Source organism: Sclerotinia sclerotiorum, genomic scaffold (assembly GCF_000146945.2).
Source record: "Sclerotinia sclerotiorum 1980 UF-70 scaffold_5 genomic scaffold, whole genome shotgun sequence".
In the NCBI taxonomy this organism is placed as follows: Eukaryota; Fungi; Ascomycota; class Leotiomycetes; order Helotiales; family Sclerotiniaceae; genus Sclerotinia; species Sclerotinia sclerotiorum.
The window spans coordinates 2,197,630-2,221,405 of NW_001820831.1; the positions used below are offsets into that span (position 1 = coordinate 2,197,630).

The 23,776-nt window shown below is 43.1% G+C and overlaps 10 protein-coding genes across 10 annotated transcripts; 8 read left to right on the top strand and 2 right to left on the bottom strand.

Annotated features, from left to right (window-relative positions):
• Positions 1 to 678: 678 nt before the first annotated feature.
• SS1G_04816 (predicted protein) lies at positions 679 to 1,482 on the top strand (the record flags this gene model as incomplete). Its single annotated transcript, XM_001594958.1, has 3 exons — positions 679 to 949; positions 1,194 to 1,232; positions 1,265 to 1,482. 3 exons carry the CDS (start codon positions 679 to 681, stop codon positions 1,480 to 1,482), a joined length of 528 nt encoding a protein of 175 aa, XP_001595008.1.
• Positions 1,483 to 1,615: 133 nt separating this feature from the next.
• SS1G_04817 (hypothetical protein) lies at positions 1,616 to 2,805 on the bottom strand (the record flags this gene model as incomplete). The annotated part of the gene is made up of 3 exons (XM_001594959.1): positions 1,616 to 1,846; positions 1,903 to 1,998; positions 2,059 to 2,805. 3 exons carry the CDS (start codon positions 2,803 to 2,805, stop codon positions 1,616 to 1,618), a joined length of 1,074 nt encoding a protein of 357 aa, XP_001595009.1.
• Positions 2,806 to 3,249: 444 nt separating this feature from the next.
• Positions 3,250 to 3,690, top strand: SS1G_04818 (predicted protein; the record flags this gene model as incomplete). Its single annotated transcript, XM_001594960.1, has 3 exons — positions 3,250 to 3,293; positions 3,611 to 3,639; positions 3,674 to 3,690. 3 exons carry the CDS (start codon positions 3,250 to 3,252, stop codon positions 3,688 to 3,690), a joined length of 90 nt encoding a protein of 29 aa, XP_001595010.1.
• Positions 3,691 to 4,067: 377 nt separating this feature from the next.
• On the top strand, positions 4,068 to 6,861 carry SS1G_04819 (hypothetical protein; the record flags this gene model as incomplete). The annotated part of the gene is made up of 10 exons (XM_001594961.1): positions 4,068 to 4,074; positions 4,569 to 4,633; positions 4,688 to 4,853; positions 4,904 to 5,029; positions 5,087 to 5,219; positions 5,340 to 5,414; positions 5,473 to 5,654; positions 5,706 to 6,014; positions 6,442 to 6,648; positions 6,809 to 6,861. 10 exons carry the CDS (start codon positions 4,068 to 4,070, stop codon positions 6,859 to 6,861), a joined length of 1,323 nt encoding a protein of 440 aa, XP_001595011.1.
• A 960-nt stretch (positions 6,862 to 7,821) lies between these two features.
• SS1G_04820 (hypothetical protein) lies at positions 7,822 to 10,159 on the bottom strand (the record flags this gene model as incomplete). Its single annotated transcript, XM_001594962.1, has 3 exons — positions 7,822 to 8,244; positions 8,295 to 9,840; positions 9,894 to 10,159. 3 exons carry the CDS (start codon positions 10,157 to 10,159, stop codon positions 7,822 to 7,824), a joined length of 2,235 nt encoding a protein of 744 aa, XP_001595012.1.
• A 466-nt stretch (positions 10,160 to 10,625) lies between these two features.
• SS1G_04821 (T-complex protein 1, beta subunit) lies at positions 10,626 to 12,319 on the top strand (the record flags this gene model as incomplete). Its single annotated transcript, XM_001594963.1, has 3 exons — positions 10,626 to 10,734; positions 10,791 to 12,214; positions 12,263 to 12,319. The coding sequence occupies 3 exons, from the start codon at positions 10,626 to 10,628 to the stop codon at positions 12,317 to 12,319; spliced, it is 1,590 nt and encodes a 529-aa protein (XP_001595013.1).
• A 104-nt stretch (positions 12,320 to 12,423) lies between these two features.
• Positions 12,424 to 13,037, top strand: SS1G_04822 (predicted protein; the record flags this gene model as incomplete). Its single annotated transcript, XM_001594964.1, has 3 exons — positions 12,424 to 12,564; positions 12,686 to 12,698; positions 12,967 to 13,037. 3 exons carry the CDS (start codon positions 12,424 to 12,426, stop codon positions 13,035 to 13,037), a joined length of 225 nt encoding a protein of 74 aa, XP_001595014.1.
• A 1,214-nt stretch (positions 13,038 to 14,251) lies between these two features.
• SS1G_04823 (hypothetical protein) lies at positions 14,252 to 17,948 on the top strand (the record flags this gene model as incomplete). Its single annotated transcript, XM_001594965.1, has 3 exons — positions 14,252 to 14,732; positions 14,817 to 16,757; positions 16,807 to 17,948. 3 exons carry the CDS (start codon positions 14,252 to 14,254, stop codon positions 17,946 to 17,948), a joined length of 3,564 nt encoding a protein of 1,187 aa, XP_001595015.1.
• A 1,386-nt stretch (positions 17,949 to 19,334) lies between these two features.
• SS1G_04824 (hypothetical protein) lies at positions 19,335 to 20,344 on the top strand (the record flags this gene model as incomplete). The annotated part of the gene is made up of 5 exons (XM_001594966.1): positions 19,335 to 19,341; positions 19,397 to 19,533; positions 19,587 to 20,000; positions 20,053 to 20,103; positions 20,156 to 20,344. 5 exons carry the CDS (start codon positions 19,335 to 19,337, stop codon positions 20,342 to 20,344), a joined length of 798 nt encoding a protein of 265 aa, XP_001595016.1.
• A 595-nt stretch (positions 20,345 to 20,939) lies between these two features.
• Positions 20,940 to 23,423, top strand: SS1G_04825 (hypothetical protein; the record flags this gene model as incomplete). Its single annotated transcript, XM_001594967.1, has 2 exons — positions 20,940 to 21,398; positions 21,447 to 23,423. The coding sequence occupies 2 exons, from the start codon at positions 20,940 to 20,942 to the stop codon at positions 23,421 to 23,423; spliced, it is 2,436 nt and encodes an 811-aa protein (XP_001595017.1).
• Between the last annotated feature and the right edge of the window lie 353 nt (positions 23,424 to 23,776).

The window sequence follows — 23,776 nt, forward strand, 5'->3', positions numbered from 1 at the left end:
CGAAACAATAAATATATATTACAAAGGTGCTTGGGTGTTGAGGATAGGTAGGATGTTGCGGCTACACGGTAGATATGTTCAAATGAACAGACATGGATTTCTTTATTTTCCTTTTTGCGCTTCTCTTCTCTACACAACACGCCAGCTTTCAAAACATTACTTAACGGCACTCGATTTCTTCAATAAAACGAGATGTTTTCGCGCTGTGCGAAGAATACTTATAACCCGTTGCTGGGCGCCTGACCTTGAGGTGTCGTTTAGACTTTTCTGAAAGGTTGGGAATCAGCTGAGGCTACATTCTTCTAAACTACATTAGCTTTCTTTGATAAGCAACATCAAAGGTTTGAAGCTTAAGGATACACATGATAGATAACTGCAGTGACATAGAGGCTGTCTTTCCAAAGGTCACATTGGCTGTCTTGGTATGGACGACAATGGGTGTTGTCACTTTGATTTACTTTCAGCTTCTAAATATAACGGAAAGCAATCTACAGCTTTGAATTTAATGAAGAGGGGTTGAAGCCTCTATTTTGAAGTTGGACATCTCTTTCTCAGAGCTGGATTCCAACTTCACTCATTCATGAAGCCGTTGCAGGTATTCACAAATGCCTTCGACTTGAATAGCAAAGGCGAAAATAAAAATAAATTACATTCATTCTTGATTTGTCCTGTCCCACCATGGCATTTCCTTGCAAAAAGTGTTATAAGCTTTATGTAATCCTCCCTTCCCTCCCATCCAAAAACCTTTCCTATAATACCAAAAGTTTCGTGTCCGCTCTCTGCAAAACACCTCTTACACCAGAACCCGTCTTCGCCAGCCATAACCCGCCATGCATTGGTGAAGTTTCAAGGTCAAGGTTCTTGTCATCCGCAGACGTGGTACCAAGCCTGCCACATCCAACCGCGAAGCCTGATCTATTGACTGAATCCTGTCCAACGATTCATGAGTGTATTTAGCAGGATGCACTCACTCACTACAACTACGTCCGAAAAGCAGACACTAGAAGAGGAAAGAACATTCCTTCTAAATGAAGCAGGTGCTGCCCTCAACTCAGAAGAAAGATTAATGGAAAAGTTCCTAGGCGAGCAACGAACTTCGACGCGGGAGGATCAGAAAGTATATCTTGATAGGAATATATATACAGGAGAAGACGCGGGAGATCAATCAATGGGATTGAACATAATTACTATAGGTGGGAGAGGTGGCCTTACTGCTCGCTCAAGCGATGCGCGTATGTACTTGAGTTTGGTGTTCTGGGCGTAGGGGTTAAGGGCTTAAGGGTTCTATTGATGGTGTTTAGTTGCGTCGGTGTGGAAGTTATAAATCTTGCTGATGAGGGATATTCTTCTTTTTTACATGAGGCGGGGTTTGTTAGGGTTATGCGGTTGTGGGTGGAGAGGGATCCGGTTCTTGGGTCAAATGAGCTGTCGGTTGGATATTCTGTGTTGGAGGTAGAGGAGAATACAGGGGATGAAGTATAAGTTGCTGTCTGGCCTTCTTAGACTTCTGGCTCGAGTAGTTTTAGCACCGTCGTCGATGGCAGTCTTTCATTCATTATAAAGCCAAATCTATTGGTCCATTCCAATCTATTGTATCCCGTCCATTCCAGCTCTCTTAACTTCTCAAATATTCCTTGACTTTCTCGCCCCATACTACACCCCTCTTATAGTAATGTATCTCCGGTACACTCCCCTTCCTCAATCCATCAATTGCCTCTGCCAATTCCTTTCCCAGCCCTTCTTCTTTCACTTGAGCAAGTGGCGTCAGGTAGGTTTTGAAAGAGAATACCAAGGCTTTAGTTTGTGGGAGACGATGTACTAGCTGACGTTCACAGCGGAGATGCGTCTGCGTTGTTAGATTTGGTGCAGTCAACGTACAAGTGAGAAGCAGAGGGTGCTTACATCATTAATATCAAAATCTTCTGGTTTTGCCTCTTCGCCTTCATACAGATGATTGCCACTCGGTACAAATAAGCGCGAATGAGTAGTTATTGACCACTACGCCATTAACTTATTAATCTTCAGCCTTCCCTTCTCGAACATCGCTAGGAAACTTACATTGACTCGCTTCACTATCTTCCCTACCTCCAATCGATCAAAAGTCCGATACATACTCATCTCTAACTTCTCCTTGTATCTTGGGACGGGTTTATGGATATCCCTTATTTTCTTACCGAGTAGAGCTTGGGTATCAAATCCGCTGGGGAAACATGCAATGAACCCACCTAGCATATATCCATCGCCATCTGGAGAAGGAACGAGGAGGAGAAAATCGGTGTCGATGTTTGTACCCAGTTCATGAAGAGCTTGGAGGAGGGAGGAGGGATGAAGCGGGATGTGATGATTTGTTGCTTTATTCAAAAGTGATGTTGGGGTAAGAGAGTAGATGGTGGGGAAGCGAGTGGGAAGATAGACGGTGGTTAGGTAGGTGTAGAGTTCTTGGATTGCAGCGTGGGATGAGGGGAGGGCTTGGAGGACCGTATGAGTGTGGTCTCTTATTGTGTTGGTGCGGACCGTGAGGCGATCAAGGTATGTTCGGTCCATTTCTATGAATTCGGATGGAGAGCATGATTGAAGACCTTTGTTTTGTAAGTAGAAGTCACTGAAAACGACTGGACAGGAGGAGTCCCTGGGTAGGAGTCTTTTCATACCCATTGTCATGTGGTATATTGGCTTGAAAGGCCGAATTTTGAGTGGCTCGGTGGTACGCCAGTCAAAATCTGTTAAGGGAACGATTGTTTGAGAATCGATGCTATCTGAGGCCTTTTCATTGTTGAAATGGGACTTCTGATATCGATTGACCATGGGTTAACTTGCGTACACAGTATAGAGGAGTGCTGAAGTCGCTTGACTACGTTCCGTGTTGGTACATTTGGAAATATATTCTGATGAAACAAGTGATGAAAAGGAGGAACGTCAAGAAAGCACAACTTTGATTGCTCAGAGAACATTGACCCAATGTCAGGAAAGTTTTCGAAAAAAGCGAAAAGGGAAAAGGGGAAGAAATCTCGAATCCAAAGGTATCGTACCGCTTCTTTTCGTCGAGATATCCAATACTTTGACTGTATCTTCCATACCGCGTACAGTCCAATGACTGCAGCACTGAGAACTTGTAACCAGAAAACCATCATGGCTATCAACATGCCAAAAAGCAAAGTGTAATCTTGAACAATAAGGAAACCAAACGAAGCGTGACTACGAGGTAGGTATATATTCAATTCTTTATCACATCAGTATCTCTATCTCGTAATGACTCACAAAGACTCAAACCCAGGAAAATCGGCCTTGAATGGGTAAGTACACCCAGGCAAATGACAAGGCAAACCCGGGGTAAACCAGGGTTGCACCATTCTGGTTCGTTACCCTATGAATTGCTTCGGGGTATCAAATAAGTATATAAATAGTTTTTGAGGATATATTCTGAGAAGATACAAATCGTGTAGAAGAATGGTACATGATTAATCCATTATGTAATCACATTTATGTATTCTTTTATACATCCAAAAATTCATTATCATTGGAATCATCTCAACTTCAGACGACTATCATTGGATAGGTAGTTATATAATCCAATGTCCTGGTGTATTTATTTTAAAAGCAGTTACCCTAGACGTCAGGAACCTAGTGAACCCGAGTTCAGTACGTATACGAATGGCCAGCCCTGATATTGTAGACCAAAACGTTCAGTGATAAGAACTGTGTCGATGGAAAATGTAGTTCATAAATGATGGTCTAATCCGAGAGCACACATTAATCACTTCTTGAGCATCTACTCCTTCAAACTCTCAACACATCTTTCTTTGGTTCTCTAGGTATTGAGAGAAAGAGAAACATTGTTGAGCTGGCTGGAAACTGAGACCGAAGAAAAACCATGGATGAGGGGCATCTCTCGTGGCAAGGGAATAATAACCTTAAAACGAACTTCTGCTAAAAAATGACGCAAGGTCCGTGGCATCTCAGATAATGCCCTCATTTGATCGTCTCGAAGGGTATTGAGTCACACCATTATTCTACGAGGAAAAAGTATGCAATCCTTCTCAATGAGAAAAGAAAAGCCATTCATCATTATGGCGAGTTGGTACCAAACATCGTTCCCCTGCTTATCTTCTATGCCGGCGAAAAGCGGCACTTGTACAATGACTGCATATACGTGCTTCTCCCAACGGCTATTCATGGATCTCTTCCGGATTATATCATACTCCGTACTTCGAGAAAGAAGCTTCCTTTAATGGCTTGGCGTTCTATTCCTCTACGATCAGATCGACCTTTTCATATATGAGATTGGGGCCATGAAGAAATACGTGGAGAAAACAAATCTTCACTAGATTGCAGCTTCCTGTTTAAGTATGGTGGTATGCAAGGCACTATACAGTTCTGCGGACCGTGGAATATCGTATATTTTGCGTGATCGAGAAATATTCCCATGTCCATTTCATCTCAATCTTTTTTCTCTCGTTTTCTCTCTACGTCTTCGAAAATGAGGTGTAATATACTCCTGGCCAGTGTAGTCACTGGGTTGATTGGTTCAACATGTGCTTCTATACTGACAAAAGTCGGTACTGTCAAAGAATCGGCGATATCAATCTCTAGGAGGGAGGCTCTGGCTTACAAGGCTCACACCATAGATCAGCCGGTACGTTGCAGGTTTTGCTCTTCTCTATTCACAAATTCTGATTTTAACATGTAGATTGATCATTTCCCAAATGATCCAATGTATGCTCCACACACCAATGCTACATTCAAACAAAGATATTGGTTTGATGCGACCTACTACAAACCTGGAGGTCCCATTTATCTATACATTGGAGGAGAAACCAATGGCCAGTACAGATTCAGCAACCTTCAGACTGGGAGTATGTTGTCAGCTGTCAGCCATTAGGCAGTTTTGCTAATTACCTCTCAGTCATTCAAATATTAATGGAAGCTACTAATGGTCTTGGAATTATCCTCGAAAACAGGTACTATGGCGAGAGCTTCCCATTCAACACCAGCACAACAGATCAGTTGGCATACTTGACCAATCAACAGAGTCCGTATCACATGAATTACCTATGGCCAAATTGACAACTAACGATATTTGCTTTAGCCGTTGCGGATAATGCATACTTTGCTCAACATGTATCCTTGCCTGGTGTCAATGCTAGTATTACTGCACCAAACACCAAATGGATACTTTATGGAGGCTCTTTGGCTGGTGGTCAGACTGCGTTATCAGTAAAGTAAGCATCTCATCATTTTGTCATCACTTGTGAGGATTTCAAATCCCGCATGGGACAGGCTTTCGACAGCTTAGATTATGAATATGGACGTAGCGTAACAGAACTAATGCCATATTTTAGGATTTATCCGGAAGTATTCTTCGGTGGTATTGCTTCCAGTGCTCCTATCAAAGCTGTGGTGGGATATCCAGAATGGTCAGCTAATATCATCTAATTTTGTATCAGTGGCTTGAAGTGCTAATGCTGTGCCCAGGTACAATCCAATTCAAAGATTAGGTCCCCAAGACTGCATTTCAAGCATTAACGGCATTATTGACAAATTTGATGCCCTAATATCCGCAAATAACACACAAGCGATCAAGCAATTCAAATCTCTGTTCGGGCTTGAGGCTTTGACTGATAACAGAGACTTTGCAATGACTATTGCTTTTCCTCGTAAGATAAGCCCAGATATTGCTAGAATGTATTGTCGCTAATGCAAAGCAGTTGGGGGGCCAATGGATTACCCGACGAACACATGGCAGGAACTTAATTGGAGTCCGCTGTATACTTCAAATGATTTCTGGAACTTTTGCTCGAATGTCACCAACATTGATGCGCCCAAGGCAGTTACAGAGATCGATTACTCCCTTTCAAACTACACCGGAGGAGAGCCATGGACAAACCTAGGAAATTATGCTACTTACGTCAAAAATGTCCTGATCCCAATCTGTGATGGCGCTCCTATCGACAGCACATCGTGCTTTGGCACCCAAAATGAGACATACTATGCCGACGTAACAAATGGAGCAGGCCGTTCGTATCTATATACCAGTAAGTATCCTTTACAAACTCATTCACTCATTCATCATATACTAACTACTTTCCTAAGCATGCCTTGAGCTTGGTGCATGGCAAGTAGCTCCTGAGACAGGGCCGTCATTGATATCTAGAGTGCTCCAGGCAGGCTACACGTAAGGCATGATCCCATCCTAGCATATGCAATATACTAAACTAGCACAAGCCAACAATGGTGCAACTGGGCATTCCCACCAGGAGAATATAACTCCATTCCACCAACCGTCAATGTCACCTTGTGGAACCAGTACGGCGAATACAATTTCTCTGCCAATCGCCTAGCTTTTATCGACGGAGGTAAGTAGTTGTTAAGGGCATGGCACCTCTAGCCATCTTTCCTACTCATCCTCATTCAGCCTTTACCAAAATCTGACATAAATTTTAGATAACGACGTATGGCTCGACCTCACCTACCATTCCCAATATGCCCCTAGTCCCCGTATCTATTCAGATCTCCACCCAGAATTCCTCATATCAGGCGCAGGTCATCATTGGGATTCCTATGGTATCCTAAATATCTCAGCTGAGCCACAATTCATTCAGCAGGCACATCTGTGGGAGATTAGGACTGTTAAGAAGTGGTTAAAGGCTGGTTGGTAGATGGATGGATGGATATTGTGATGAAAGAATGACTGATGATTTATATGATGTTGCGGGTTTCTAGTTTGCAATAGTCCGAACTGCAGAGTCTTGATGAAATACTTTTAGATTTCTCAATCGATCTAATTATTAGAATCTTTTGGAATATTCAGAAAAATTTCAAACATTTAGACGATTCGTATATATAAACATCTTCGAAGACTGAAAACTTTGCATTCACGTTTAATTACCAGTCCAGACAATTTATTAGATCCTGTCAAAGAAAAAGACAAGGACAAGTTAAATATCCCTAGTATACCTCTGTAATGATTATATACATACCTAGTATTATTATATCCTTAAACCATCAAAAAACAACCCATTCACCTTTCACCCACAACCCATAACTACCCATATATATCTATATATCTCCATAGCAAAAACACACATAGCCAGAAGGAAGCAGTAATTATGATCCCAAGTCTTAATTACAATAAATCATCTGTGACCTCGGAAGTCCATCATCTTCCCACCAGCCTTTTCCATTTCCATCTATAAGTCTCATTCACCCATTTACTCACTCACTCATTCATTCGATTGTTTTGGAAGTATTATGTTATCTGTGTAGGTAGGTAGGTAGGTAGTATGTGTATTAGTAAACATAGGTATATATACATAAGGCGAGAGAGAGATTGACTTATTGATTGATATGAGATATTCACATTAGGTAACTATTCAAAGTTACGTTGATCTGGGGATGCTGGGTCAGATGGGAATAGACGGGAGTTGGGAGATAGTAGATGGAGATTGGATTATGAATATCTGTTTTCGAGTGAAATGGGTCTTGGGGTATGGGATATATGCAATGGATTGAGGCAATATGCTGAACAGGAACGATTATGTATTATTTATGCATAGTCAAGTTTACTAGGTAGCCAACAAGAAGCACAATATCGAGATGAACGAGCACGAGGACTTGAGGTGGTACGACAATATATTTTTTAACAAACCATTCACTTCTCGAGATTTTTACTAAGATCTATGCATATGCCATTACCTCAGAATAGATAGAAAAGAATCCATCAGCCTCGAAATCAATGCCATAGCTTTTAGCAACTCCAACCCCTACAAAATCGTAAAGGACAGAAAAAAAGAAATATTTAGACTATTGGGAGAACTAGATTTCTTATGATATAATCTCCTCAGTCTCCTCGACAATCTCTTCAACAATCTCCTCAATCTCGATGGCTTGTCCTTCATCACCACTTGCCATTTTAGATTTGAGAGGCTCCAGAGGATCACGAGGAAGGCCTGCATCTTCTCTCTCGGCCTGAACATCCTCTTCGATATTAGCCCTCCATGCAAGCCACTCGTCCAAGAGTCTGCGTCTGTGTTCGACAACGGCAAGATCGGCGGATGCGCCACGATCGGCATCTTCTTGGTCGAATACTTTGCTGTATTCACGGAGATTCTTGCGGATTTGCTTTTGTTCTTCTTTACTGAGTAGAGTAGGTGGTCGAGGGCGCCATAACCATTGCTTGAACTTCTCGACTGGTTCTTCTCGAAGCTGCTCACCCTTAAAGTCGTACAAGTGGTAACCGTTCTCCATCTGTTTGATAGTTAGCATGCTGAAAAAATAACAATATAGACTGTACTTACGGTGTGCTTCCAAATACTGGCACTTGTAGCAACGAACCGTCCTGTGGGATCCCAATCGATATCTGTTACACCATAATGATCGGCGGTGTTCATGAGTTGTAAATTGGCTGTCAGATCCTTGTCACTTTCGGGTTTCTCGCCCTCAAAGTCCATATCATAAAACTCCATGTCGAAACTTTGTTGAGAGTGAACTGTAGCCACAATGACAAATCTACCCTTTGGAGACCAGTAGATGGCATTGCTGTTCTTTTTGTCATATGTGCGGATGTGCTTGAAGTTACCAACGCCATTGCCCTTGACCTTTTCTGGACAAAAGAAGGAAACGGATGTCTTAGGTGGAACGGCTGTGGCTGCAACGACTTCTGCGGTTGTGATGATAACGAAACGGTCACCCTTTGGCTCCCAGGCGAAGTTGATGACAGTGTCTTTGATTGAATCGACAACCTCAACGGGTACCCCCTTTTCTTTTACACGGAAGATCTCCAAACTGGTTGCCAGAGACTTCTTTGACTTTGAATGTCTATCAACCTTCACACACAAATATGAGGCATCTGATTGCCAGTGAAGCTTTGCATCTGTCACGCTGAAAAGGTTCAAAGTTCGGACTACTTCTTTAGACGGAATGCTCATTAATCCAACCTTCGCTGGGTTGCTGCCAATTTCAGGGGTCCAATAGCAGAACAGCTGCTCATAGTTCTTGACACCCTCACGGTGAGGGGTGGCTGGTGCCCAGTCGAAGTCCATCACCCCATCGATTTTGATAGAGGTTTTGTCCAAGAGGTTCATTCTGGGTAATTCATAGACGGAGATCGATGAGCCTTGAGTCAAACGAGCAACATATTTGTCATCTGATGACCACTTGAAAGCTGGCCATTGAATCTTTCTCTTCACAGGGTTACCTTCTGCATCAACGCTATTGCTTGGTAAATCGAGGTTAGCGAATGAACGCAACGGCAAGCCTGTCTCGATATCCCAAATAACATAGTTCTTCCCATCATCATCAACCGATAGAGCTGGGTGGCCTTCCTCGCCAATGCTAATTGGTCGATTTGACCATGTTGTGAGGTATTTCTCTCCTGGCGAAAAGTCGACGAGGTTGACGAATGGATGCGCGAAACGCTTTTGTCTAGTCCAAGATGGCCCACCCCAAAGTTGTACACCTTGCTGATGCATCGAAGTCAAGAAAGTACCTTGTGGTGACCATTGTACGAACGACTCGGTCCAGTGTTGGCGATCGACGATGCTCTCTGGTGCATCCTTCTCGTTGTTCCAGAAAACTTGTACTCGATCATCCTTATACATGACGAATTGATCACGTCCACGTCCAGCTGGATCCGCGAGCCATGATCTCAAATGCTCCTTCTCGGTGAACTCTTCAATTTTTGGAGGGGTGTAGTTTTCGTCGATACGTCCTTCACGACCATAGCGATCAATATCTGTCAATTTGTTGACTCGGAGAGTGTGTTTTTTGTCGAGGGGTACGCCGTCGAGGGCTTTGCATGCAGCGATAGCCTCAGCAGGGGACGAGTATTCGACGAAAGCAAATCTATTCCTATCAATATACAAATAGAAGCGGGGCAAAGAACGTCTGAAGCTTACTTGAACGATTTGCCATCTGGACCGATGGGCATATGTATTGAGTCCTTTTTTGTTTGACCAACAGAGTCCAATTTTCTCAACAAGAACTTAATCAGCTTTGGCTTGGTATCCTCGTTAACTTCTGGAAGGCCATCAATAACAACAAAAGTGTCGAGTCCTTGTTCAAGTTGAACCTCGAAACGTTCTCTTAGATCGGAAATATCGAGCTCCTCCTCATCATACTCGTCCTCCTCGGGATCTGGGAGATGGTCAAAACTCGGCGCCATGATTACGATATTATGCGATCAACCAACAGCGTTTGCGCGTGCTTTTGTAAGTTCGATTATTGTTGGTGGTGAGTTTTTGTGTGAATTCGTTTGGAAATTTTGACCCCACTAGCCCACTTCTGTGTAGTCTATTTCGAATTTAACTATTCGATGTGATCTAGATATTTTCGGTGTTAAATTATTGTAACCAAAGTTCTGAACTTCTGCGTACAATTAATTCACAAATAAAAGGACAAAATTCCCTGAAAAGAATGTGAGTGGTGGGTTCAGGTTCAGGTTCTTCAAATAATGTACAAGGCTGCCAAAAAATCGATTTTCCCCAACTTTAATTTTCGTGTGCGAGCCACTAACGAATAATTTTAGAGCCACATTAGCGATTACTATTTCGACGCGCCTTTTGAGAAACTTTACGCGACGACGAGGTGTTTCACCAAAAAATTCGTAGCAAATCTTCATACAAGGCAAGATGGCTTCCTTTAATCCAACACAAATCTTTGAAGATGGTACGACTGAGGAGAAGGGAGAGAATGCTCGTCTCTCTGCTTTTGTTGGTGCTATTGCAGTTGGAGACTTAGGTAACATGAACCCCTCCATGAAGCTTCAAAATACAGCCTGCTAAACTTTTGTGTAGTCAAATCAACTTTAGGACCAAAGGGTATGGATAAGATTCTTCAGAGCGCAAGTACCGGCGAAATTTTAGTCACAAACGATGGTGCTACCATTCTCAAGGCTATAGCTTTAGACAATGCAGCCGCTAAAGTTCTTGTCAATATCTCCAAAGTTCAGGACGACGAGGTTGGAGATGGAACTACATCTGTTACTGTGTTAGCCGCAGAGCTTTTGCGAGAGGCTGAAAAGCTGGTTGACAGGAAGATACATCCGCAGACCATTATCGAAGGTTATAGAATAGCAAGCCAGGCGGCCCTTTCAGCATTAGAGAAGTCGGCGGTGGACCATAGCAGCAATGCGGAAGCTTTCAGAAAAGATCTGTTAGCAATCGCACGCACAACTTTAAGCTCCAAGGTACTCTCGCAAGATCGAATTCAATTTGCTGAGTTGGCTGTCGACGCAGTTTTACGTATGAAGGGTTCTTCGGATCTAAGTCACATCCAAATCATCAAAAAGGCTGGTGGAAAGTTGAGCGATTCATATCTCGATGAAGGTTTTATTTTGGACAAGAAAATTGGAGTTAATCAACCTAAACGATTAGAAAAGGCTAAAATTCTTGTTGCAAATACTGCTATGGACACAGATAAGATCAAGATTTTCGGTGCGCGAGTAAAGGTTGGCTCGACTGGAAAGTTGGCTGAATTGGAGAAGGCCGAGAAAGACAAAATGAAGGCAAAGGTGGATAAGATCAAGGCACATGGGATCAACTGCTTCATCAACAGACAACTCATCTACAACTGGCCGGAACAACTCTTTTCAGATGCCGGCATTATGTCCATTGAACATGCCGATTTCGATGGTATTGAAAGACTGGCTCTGGTTACTGGTGGCGAGATCACATCGACGTTTGACCACCCAGATCAAGTCAAGCTTGGCCATTGTGACCTGATTGAGGAAGTGATTATTGGCGAAGATACTCTCATCAAATTCTCTGGTGTTGCTGCTGGTCAAGCTTGCACTATCGTACTAAGAGGAGCTACCGAGCAATTACTCGACGAAGCAGAGAGATCTCTTCATGATGCTCTTGCAGTTCTTTCACAAACTGTGAAGGAGCCTAGAACTACCCTTGGTGGTGGCTGTGCCGAGATGTTGATGGCTAAGGCTGTTGAAGGCGCCGCAGTCAAGGTAGATGGCAAGAAACAAATCGCTGTCGGCTCTTTTGCAGTAGCATTGCGTCAATTACCTACCATCCTAGCCGACAATGCCGGTTATGATTCAAGTGATTTAGTTGCTAGACTCAGAACAGCCATTTATGATGGCATGTCCACATACGGTCTCGATCTTTTGACACCAGGAGGTGGAATCGCAGACATGCGGGAATTAGGAGTTATCGAAAGTTACAAGTTGAAAAAGGCGGTAGTTTCATCTGCATCTGAGGCAGCAGAGGTCAGTATTATCAATCCAACATATGCTTACAATACTAACATTGAATAGCTCCTCCTCAGAGTGGACAATATCATTCGCAGCGCTCCAAGGAGAAGAGAAAGATGAGCATAATGAAACAAAAAAAATACGACTGTATTATGAAGAGGCAAAAATGGTCAAGGGGATTTTGTACCAACTATACCATAGACATATTGCAGCAACAATAATGAATGGATGAACAACCTCTAAATGCTCATGGTCTTATGTGGAGTGCAATTTTGGGATCTCCAGCCATTGCGATATACCTCCAGAAGCGAACCGTGTGGATCAGCTCGTGGAAACAAGAACCAACATTTGACTATACCGGCTGTGTGAGTAGGTATGCTAATCCGCCCTGCCTTGTCGGCGCCATTCGATGCACAAAATAGGTGCTGAAACGGCTCCGCCTTGAGATGCAGATAATTGCAAAGTTACAGACTACAAGGTACATAGGTATGGTTTATATGTATGTACTCGCGAGTAGATTTTGTTTCTATTCATTGATAATCATTGTGGGAAAGTCCGAAAAATAATTTCTCCAGTGAATTTTTTTTAAGTGGTAGATCCCGTTTGTTTTGCTGTTTATTGTGATCTCCGTTCAAGATCATCTCTATTGGGCGACGAAAAGAGAGTGTTTTTATTTAAAACTCCATGCATTGGAACCCTTGGTATGTTCAATCTTTTCTCGTGTCTGTACCCAACCACTCTTTTGCCGTTGGTAATGGTCTTTTCAGATACTTTCCGTGACGACACATTTTTTGGAACAGAGGCTTATGAAGAGATTGCAGCCGTTTCGAATGTATGAGAGCCAAGTCAATGAGTCTTGTCAGAGAATGTATTGCAGTAGGCGTGTTCGTGATAACGAAAAGGAAGTTTAAGATAATTAAGACTTTGAAATGAGAATGAAATCTATCAATTACAATGTTTCAGTATTTGCTATCTAATTCATCTAGGTAAAACTATATATACTAAGTACTTCATAAACGCAATTGTGTATCACTTCCATCAGTGGTACTGACCGTGATAAATACCTTCAATCAACCTGCCGCCTTCATGTGTGTAAAAGAGGTTTATCTCATACTCGATTACATACTTTGTAGAATATTCATACGTTCGATGAACTCTTATACAAGATCTGAACTGCAACAATAAACGCCTTGTTTCAAGCCTCGTAAGCAAATATCGATACAGTGCAAGGTGTGTGTGAATGATGATCATAAAGTACAAGTAAGATCTTACCTAGGTAGCTATACTCTCTAGAAGCAAGGAGAAAGAAAATTTTAGCGGAACGGAACGCGTGAGCTAATAGATATTTTGAATCCATATACATAGATAGTCCTGTGATGTAAGCTGAAGGTAGGAGAAGAGATAAAAGACACAATTTACCCCTTATTTACTTTCCCTCTTTTCAAAGTCTTACAGCACCAACTTTCCTTGGTTATCTGTCTAAGATTTTACCTTCAAAAATAGTTTTCAACAAGATCATGCTTCTAGTTCCTTCCTTTTCATCCCGCACTCCATTCCCACTCCACATTTCAATCTCGTACTCCGTATACCTACCTACCTACCTATCGATAATTTACTAGCCAACGTAATCCTCCGTGCTCAGTAAAAGCTCGGGGTTCCATATACTAGGTACTGTGGTGGATTGGATCGTTTGTTAGCGCCATTTTTTAATTCAAACCACCGCGCACACGCTATTACCAACAACATTTTGAATTTATCCCCATCCCATCCCTCCAAGTATTTCATCCCTCCTCCCTCCTTTCGTTTCACCAAAGGCAGTGCGGGAATTTGAATCTGTTATCATTCTACTGTCAGACTCGAACTCATTCCGAGTCAATACAATTAATATAATTAGTTCAATTCAACAGCCAAAATTTATCTTTGTTCCAACTTTCTTTTCGACTTGGACGTCATACGATACCTCCTTTCATCACCAGCCTTTAAAAATTAAGTCCTCCCTCAACATACTTCGCTCCGTGCGAAGTATTAAGAAGTACACGTTGACCTTCAATCATGGTCAGGCCCCAGGCCTGTGGCGAAGCCGTGAATAGTATATTCATCTTCGCAGCATTCTTATGTGTTTTACCATGGTTAGTCGAAGCTCAGCAGCAGCAGCGATCAGCTCTAAGGCAACATGAATCCCCACTCGAAGCAACCACTTCTGAGGGAATGCGAACTCCTCTCGAAGTAACCAAGGTAAAAACCATCGAGACTCCTTTGAACATCCCACGAAGAAAGAATACTTTAAGCGTAAACGCAGGAATTCACGAAAAAGTCGATGCGAGCGCCGATTCAGCACCATTAGCTCCTTCACATCTTGCACAGTCCAATAGACTCGAGTCTAGCAGCCTCCAGTCAACCGGATGGGGTTCTTCGCAGCCGAGTGCGCGGGATCTCCAAGAATGGGAAGTAGAAGATTTTGTGCTACTGGCGACCGTTGACGGAAGTGTGTGGGCACGCGATAGGAAAACGGGTAAACAGAAATGGCGGATGGGTGAGTAGTCCGAACGAAGTCATCTTATTGCATGCTTGCCTCCGTGCCATAAAATGAGTCACGAATGCTGATGGATGATCATAGAATTACCTGAAGTCTCGATGATTTCAACCAAACACCACAAAAAAAACAAATCAGCCGATTTCAGCGACGTTCCCACGTCGAAATGGGGTATTGACGATTACGTCTGGATTGTGGAACCCACTGAACATGGTGGTTTATGGATATATCGGCCGGATGTTCCGAACGGCGGCTTGGTCGACACAGGCCTAACAATGAAGAAATTAGTTGATGATATGTCACCTTACCAAAGTGACGACCCCGAGGTCGTATACACCGGTTCGAGGAAGACCCAGATGGTGCAGGTTGATGCCACCAATGGAAAAATCTTGCAGGTCTTTGGAGGAGATTACATCGTCGATACAAAGGATCAAAGCTGTAGCCCGAAAAATGGATTTGTGGGTAGAGAAGCCGACGAATGCCAAAACCCTACGATCTGGCTGGGATTGTCAAAGTACGAAGTAAACATCGTAGGCAAGGATCACCATCCAATTGCTACATTAATGTACAACGAATGGGGTCCTAACGTTCAAGATGCCAAAAAATACGGAGACAAATATCACCAAACCCTCGATAGCAAATATATTCTAGCTGGTCAAGATGGCCGCGTAATGGGGTTCGATCGTGAACGGAACAGGGAACACGAACTATTGTTCCAACAGAAGCTTCCTTCAGCTGTCGTCAGAGTTTTTGATATTTTCCGACCCTGGGGCATTGAGGAGAAGAATTTGAAGTTGATGATGCTTCCACAACCTAAGCCCGAACTGAGAGCTGAGAATGAAGTGCCAGGATTGGATCAGAATCGAAACCGAGTTGCCATCAACCTTTCTAAAGATGGAAGCCTCTATGCTATGTCTGGAAAATCATATCCGCTAGCCGTAGCAGGTGATGAAGCCCAAATCTACCAACGCGGATTGTGGGAACGCAAGGATTATTGGCAAAGAATGGATCAGCCCGAACTGGCGGAGGCGCTGACCGGTGTTCATTTCCTTGATATGCAGACGGAACCTCTTCGGACCATATCTGCTCCCTTATTCGAGGATGTAAATCAAAGCAAACTGACCGTCACAGACCTCGCCCCAGAAATCCTCGCTGGGCCAACTCTGTTACAAAGCTTCCAGCAAATTCCAAAGTTAGCGATTGACAGTGTTGTCGAATTCATCAAAAATCCTGTCCTTATCCTTTTTTTGATGATACTACTTATCTCAAACCAAAGGCAAATACGAGCTTGGATTGGCCGCCATGGATTTCACAATAAAAAGATTTTTGTTTCACACAAAGATCGATCTACAACCAAGGACATGTCAGCAATCCACAACTCAAATGAAGATTCCACAAATATTATCAATCATGAGACGCCCCGTTTACCAGAAATTCCGGAAGATAAAGCTCTTGGCGCCCTTCCTCCTGATGTTAAGGATTCCGGATCTCCCCCTGACGCTCCTGTAGTCACTGCTGCAGCTGTACCGCTCGAAGGTGCAGCTGTGAATGACGCCGGCTCATTTTCGGACGTTGCGCAAGATGTCGGTGATGTTGCTTCGCCAGCAAAGAAAAAACCAAGAAAGCGGGGACAACGTGGTGGAGTCAAACACAGAAAAGCAGGCAAAAGTACAAGTCACACCGGAAGTGATCAAGAAACTTCCCAGAATACGTCCTCGCAGAAACCACCTCCAACTATTGAGGATGCTGTGCACAACGCGCAAAACATGTTTCCACCCAAAACACTTGAGCCAGATATTCAAACTGTGTCTAATGATCCTGCAGAAGTTTCTGGTTCCAAAATTCGTATCGGGGCATTGGAGGTGGACCAAAATAAACTAGTTGGGATGGGTAGCAACGGTACCATGGTCTTCGAAGGAAAGTTCGATGGCCGTGCTGTTGCTGTTAAAAGAATGCTCATTCAATTCTATGACATCGCGTCCCAAGAGACTAAACTATTACGAGAGAGTGATGATCATCCAAATGGTAAGGCACACAATGGCCCAGTTTCTATCACACTTTAACAATATATTAGTTATTCGATACTTTGCACAACAGAGCGCTGCTGGATTTCTTTACATCGCCCTGGAGTTGTGTCCGGCATCGTTAGCCGATGTCATAGAGAAGCCACATTTACACAGAGACTTAGCCCAAGGTGGTGAAAAGGATCTGCCCAACGTACTCTACCAAATTGCCAACGGCATCCAGCATCTCCACAACCTCCGTATCGTCCATCGTGATCTAAAGCCGCAGAATATTTTAGTTGCGATGGGTAAAAACGGTAAACCCAGACTACTCGTTTCGGACTTTGGGCTATGCAAGAAATTAGAAGTCGAGCAGTCGTCTTTCAGGGCTACTACTGCTCATGCAGCCGGTACATCTGGCTGGCGAGCACCAGAACTTCTCCTTGATGATGATATAAAACAAGGCTCTATGGTCGATACAAGTACAGACGGTGGCGGATCGGGCTCGATCCTCGTCAGCTCGGATATGCTACCCAATCGCAGAGCCACACGTGCTATCGACATATTTTCTCTTGGATTGGTCTTCTTCTACGTTTTAACTAAAGGTAGCCATCCTTTCGATTGTGGTGATCGATATATGCGAGAGGTAAATATTCGCAAAGATAATTTCAATCTGGGTCTTTTGGAAATCCTTGGAGATTATGCCTTTGAGGCTAAAGACCTAATCAGTTCCATGCTTTGTAAAGAGCCGAAATCTCGTCCAGTAGCAGCACAAGTTATGGCGCATCCCTTTTTCTGGTCAGCCAAAAAGCGGCTGAACTTCCTTTGTGATGTCTCTGACCACTTTGAAAAAGAAAAGCGGGATCCTCCCAGTCCTGCCCTTCTAGAACTTGAGAGGTGGGCTGGTGACGTCTGTCACGGTGACTTTCTTAAGCCGCTTGGGAAAGAGTTCGTGGATTCAATGGGCAAACAGAGGAAGTATACCGGCACTCGACTTTTGGACCTCCTAAGAGCTTTGCGGAACAAGAAGAATCACTATGAGGACATGCCGGACAAGTTGAAGAAAGATGTGGGTCCTTTACCTGATGGTTATCTCAGCTTTTGGACTAGGAAATTCCCTAACCTGCTAATCGTTTGTTGGAATGTTGTGTATGAGGTGGAATGGGATCAGGTGGATCGTTTCAAGGAATATTATGGACCGGCTGGGCTTTAAGCTGGTCATGGTTTTGGTGTGGTTGTTTCATTACACATGGCGCAAATGGCTATAAAATGGCTTAGGATACCCTCTCTTTTTGGATAACGGATCGTGATCAATACCAAAAGGAAAACTGGGGTTTGTCCTAAAGCATAGAACTTGGGTGGTGGTTTGTGAAAGGTAATAGCAAAGATCAATAAATACTCGTTAGAATTGAATCTATTTATCTACTCCTTCATTGAATGATACTTCAGCATGGACAGTGAATACAATTCTAGGTAGTTAAAATAACCTCGGCGGAGATACATAACCCTGGTTGATACTTGAATATTAAATTACCTAGGTACCTAGGTATTGTTACATGAGTAGATATAATGGGATTGACAGCTATTTGGTAATCCTGATTTCACTTCAGCTTTGAGCTTTTAGGCAATGCAGACAGCTATAGTAGAACTGCTTGTATATAGTTCACACCATCTTAATAAAAATATATTCACTTGATTGATAATGGAGTGAATCTAGATACATATATTGACTCACCAGTAGACGGATGATAATGATTAATAGAGGCCATCTTAGTATATACATATGGATGTTTACTCATCTATAATTAATCGAATGAATCATGTATAGTGCGAATGATCTCAGAGCAGATATCGTTGTTTAGCTAAAGGTCTATTAGTACTATTTACCCCATGTTTCCTGCTCAATAAATATGGTCAAATTGAAGAACAAAGAATTGAAGGCATATATACAGAAAGCAAGCGTCTCAATCTTCATAAACTATAAGCGCAGATCGATGAGGTTATCTAGAGACTAGAACATCCCGGAGCTAACAACAAAGGCTTAAAAGGCTAGGCTTTGGGCTTAGACTACTAATCCTTGCATTCTCGTCGCATCAATCATCACCTGGGCACATCTTTCCATCAAAACCACATTTTGGAAACAAAACTTCATACATTCTATTCATACTTTATATCTATCTATGCCCATAAATTCTAGTACTCATTTTGATCACATAACAAAACACAATTCGAACCATCCTACCATCACTTTATTCTTATTTTTTTGGATGGAATTTCTTTATTCATTCTTTTAGTGTCTTGTGGTTCATTTTGTTAATGCGACAACAATAACAATAATATTCCAACATCAAACTTGGCGTACTGGCAGATAAAAAAATTCTTTCTATCTTTACCTACCTACTGTTGGTAAAGAAAGTTTCCCAACCATTTGCTCTCTTTGGCTCGGGATTCACTTATTCACTTGATGCCATTTGTATTTTGTTGCTTTCCTTACCTACCTACCCCAAAGTCCTTTCTTCTATCCCCTCTCCCCTCCCTCGCAGGTAGCACAACTCCTAGAATCTGATATCGGTACAAGACTTTTCTAACCAACAACGCGATGTCTTGTAAGCCCATACACTAATATATTCTACATGATATACCACTAACTTTAATTGAAAGTATCTTCGGAAGAAAATTCACAATATTCCATAATCATTGATAGAATTCTCAAAGAGGGTGATCTCAGCACTATCTCAGCCAAACAGATTCGTAAAGATCTTCAAGCAGAATTGGGGTTCGACATCTCCCACCAAAAGGTAGTACTAGTTCTATGGTTTCGTATTTTCGATGCTAACTGTTTTCCTTCAAGGATGCTGTGAAAGCTTTAATCCTGGAACGGTTTGATGAAGTCTCGAAACACACTCAGAGTTCTCCACCTGCAACCAATGGACACGTTAATGGCGACTACATCAAAGATGAAGGATCGCATACTCCCACACCGAAGCGGGAAGTTGATGGCTATGATGAAGATGAAAAGCCAAAGAAGAAGAGACAAAAGCAGGATGATGACGCGAAGCTAGCAGCTCTACTACAGGCACAGGAAAACAGCAGAACAAGATCAACCAGAGGGGCTGGAACCAAACGAAGCGCAGGTGTCAAGAAAAGCAAGAGTACACCGAAGAAAAAGAAGTCCTCCGCAAAGGTTAAGGCGACGGATGATAGTGATATGGAATTAGGCTCAGATGGGGAGCCCAAAGAGGTCATCAAGAAGGGCGGGTTTCATGTATGGCGCCCGAACATATTCCCAAATCATTACAGAGGACTAATTTGAGCAGAAACAATATAATCTTTCCGCGGCTTTAGCAGATCTAGTAGGGGAGCCAACAGTACGTATCACCGCCTACCTGAGCGTCCTCTCATATTAACATATCTAACCAGTTATCACGGCCCCAAGTCGTCAAGAAGATTTGGGAACATATTAAAGCCCACGACCTTCAAGACCCCAGCGATAAACGACAAATTATATGCGATGATAAAATGCAATTGGTTTTTAATACAGGGAAAGTTCACATGTTTACCATGAATAAGCTTCTTGGTAAACAGTTGTACCCAGTTGAAGAGGAATAGTATAGGATACTCCAATCATTGGTAACGAGGTGATGATACGGAAATTTTCTATTGGATCAATCAGGCGTTTCTGGCAAGCATTGCATTGGATTGTTGGGTACTACCTAGGTAAGGCACGGTATGGTTTGATTCCAACATCAGGGGACCGCAGGATTAAAATCATTTTGATTCATTTTGGGACAGCATTTGCATAGGTCCTTGAGGTATGGATCATCTTATCAATGGCAAATACTCTAGTATGTATCTCATCGTGGCTTTGCACCTTAGTTACTTCATGCTGCATGTTGATACTTCGTTGTGACTCTTGATTTATCAGCCTTGGTCTAGTCACACGGCAGCCTTGCCTTGCGGGGCTAAGCGATTAAGACCCCACACCTTCCTAGCATAATAATTTGTCTTGGTATCTGTAGCTTCTAGAAACAAATCAATAGCTTATTTTCAGTAAATTAAGACGTCTCATTTACTTATATCAGTGGACTTTCATTCATAGGGAAACGCTACTTCATATTATTATAATAAAAAGCGTTCCACAGCCACAGTTCCTACTTCAAAACTGCACACCACAAAACACTACAAATCTCACTCTCGATTAGCAATGGCTTCTACAGCCGAAACTACTTCTACGGCCGATACCTCTTCGCGACCCCGCAATGATGGGCAGCGAGGCTCAAGAGGGAGAGGGAGAGGTCGCGGTCGAGGCGGAGCTTCGGGAGAGGTTGGTGGCGATTCTAGACAGTCGGAAAATCGTGGAGGAAGACGAGAGGGTCGTGGTGGAAATAGGGGAAATACCGCTAGCCATGAAACTCCTAATACGAATACCAATACCATGAACTCTACAGACCTCACTGCGAAGTCCTCCGCGCAGAAGAAGTTGCCAAAAATAGATGGAGAAACCAAGGATGTAGATGGTGAGCCGGTTGAAGCAGAGGTGTGCTTTATTTGCGCCTCAGACGTCGAACATAATGCTGTCGCTCCATGTAATCATCGCACATGTCATATATGTGCTTTGCGAATGAGAGCTTTGTACAAGACCAAAGATTGTGTACATTGTAGAGTAAGTCTCGCTCTGTCAAATCCGCCAAACTAGACTAATATCGTCAAGACACCCTCGCCGTTTGTTATATTCACAGACAATGCGACTAAAAATTATGAAGACTTCTCGGACGAAGATATCTCAAATACAGACCCCAATATTGGTATTCGATATGAGAGTAATGATATACAAGAGGATACTCTACTGCTTCTGCGGTATAACTGTCCCGATTCTACTTGCGATACTGCATGCAGAGGTTGGCCAGATTTGCATCGTCATGTTAGATCCATACATCAGAAGAAAATGTGTGATCTATGTACGAGGCACAAAAAAGTATTCACCCACGAACACGAATTATTTGCTGATAAAGAACTGGAAAAGCATATGAGAAAAGGAGATGACAATCCTGGAGCACTCGATCAAACGGGATTCAAGGGTCATCCTCTATGCTCTTTTTGTGGTCAACGCTTTTATGGCGATGACGAGCTATTTCTCCACTGCCGAGAGAAACATGAAAGATGTCATGTCTGTGATCAACTGAGTAATAACGGCCAACCGCATTATTATGTTGATTATAACTCCCTATCCCAACATCTACGAAAGGATCATTTCCCTTGCAATGAGCCGGAATGTTTGGAGCAAAAGTTCATCTTTTTTGCAACGGAGATAGATCTAAAAGCACATCAATTGGATGTCCATGGAAGTACCTTATCTAAAGACGTTCGTAGGGATGCGAGAACGGTTGATATCTCTACTTTTGAATATCGTCAACCATATGTACAAGAACGCAGCCGCGGAGGAAGTCAACGAGAGCAACGAGATGGCCGCGGTAGAGGCAGGGGCAGAGACCCGAATGCTGAACCCTTGGCACCATCTAGTGCACAACCTTTACGTCGTGATGAGCAAGCTTTCCAACGGCAAATGGCAGTGCAAGGTGCTCAGGCTGGGTCATCAAGAGCTTTCGGTGGTCAATTGACGGCACCTACCCCTGCCCAAGCCAATGCCAGAGCCAGTCCCGCAGAACCTTCACGAGCTGGCTCCGCTCGACCTGTAGCCAATGCTGAGGGTCTTTCTGAAGCAGTTGATGGGATGAACATAGCTGCACCAGAATTGACCCCTCAGGAACGAGCTAGGCAGCTTCGACACCGCGAAGTTGTTGAAAGAGCAAGCCGACTGTTACAGAACGATCAAACCAAGTTGAATCAGTTTCGCAACTCCATATCTTCATACAAAAATGTTGGGATAACTGCCAATGCCCTCATCGATGCATTCTTTGCTCTGTTTTCGGACACTACTCCTGCTGCCCTTGGCACACTTATTCGTGAAGTTGCCAGCCTTTTTGAAGATGAGAATAAGAAAACTGCCTTACTAACTGCTTGGAATGATTGGCGTGCTATCAACGAAGATTATCCATCTCTACCAGCTCCTACTTCCAGTAACGGTAATGTTATACCTCTAGGTTGGGCATCCGCGAATTCCAATTCTTCATCTGGCCCACGATCCAATCGTGTGTTGAAACTCAAAAAATCCACTGCACAATCATCACGTTCAACCGTCTCACAAAACCGGTCATGGGGCTCTGCTTCAACATCTAGCTCTACCTCGTCGCCAGCCCCATCTTCATCAAATCAGTATAACAATCCCTTCCCCACTCTACCCTCATCCCGTCCCAACCAAACCGATTCCCGTATAACAACCACACCTTGGGTAGCACCAACTCCTGCACCCTCCTCATCTTCAGCACCTCCGTCTGCACCTTCTAGTCGAGCTCCTTCACGTGTGCAAACGAGGAATGGTAAGGGCGCTGACTCGAGTGCATTCCCAGCGTTGCCACCAGCTGCCAAACCGCAAAGTACTATATTCGGTTATGGCACCGGTATGGTAAGGAGAGATATGGGAGGTAAACCTGTTGCAACTGCGTGGGGAGCAGGAAGCGCTGAAAGTAGTTCGGGGGCCAACGGAGAGGCAGAAAATGCAGATGCTGGTCAGGGAGGAAAGAAAAAGGGAAATAAAGGGAAGAAGCAGGTTTTGATGAATTGGGGTTAAATTGTTCGTTAGCAGAATATTGAGCGAGTCATGGGCTGCTAGTTTGTAGCGGCTCCAGCGTTTAGTGAATAAATCAATCAATAGCGTCAGATGAAACGAAATGAAATTAGATGAAAACTTTAAGATCGATCCTGTATGATTCCTGCAAATATTGGTATGTATTCTACAAATACAGATGAATGGAATAATTACAGAGGATAAGGTTGATGTTGATGGGAATGTTTATGTAAATGAGATCTGGGTTTACTTTTGATAATATCTATGATGTGATGTGATAGATATCAATTTATAGAATTGACCTCTGTACAGGGAGGAAGTGTTAGGATTTATATGTATTTTGATTATCACTTGAG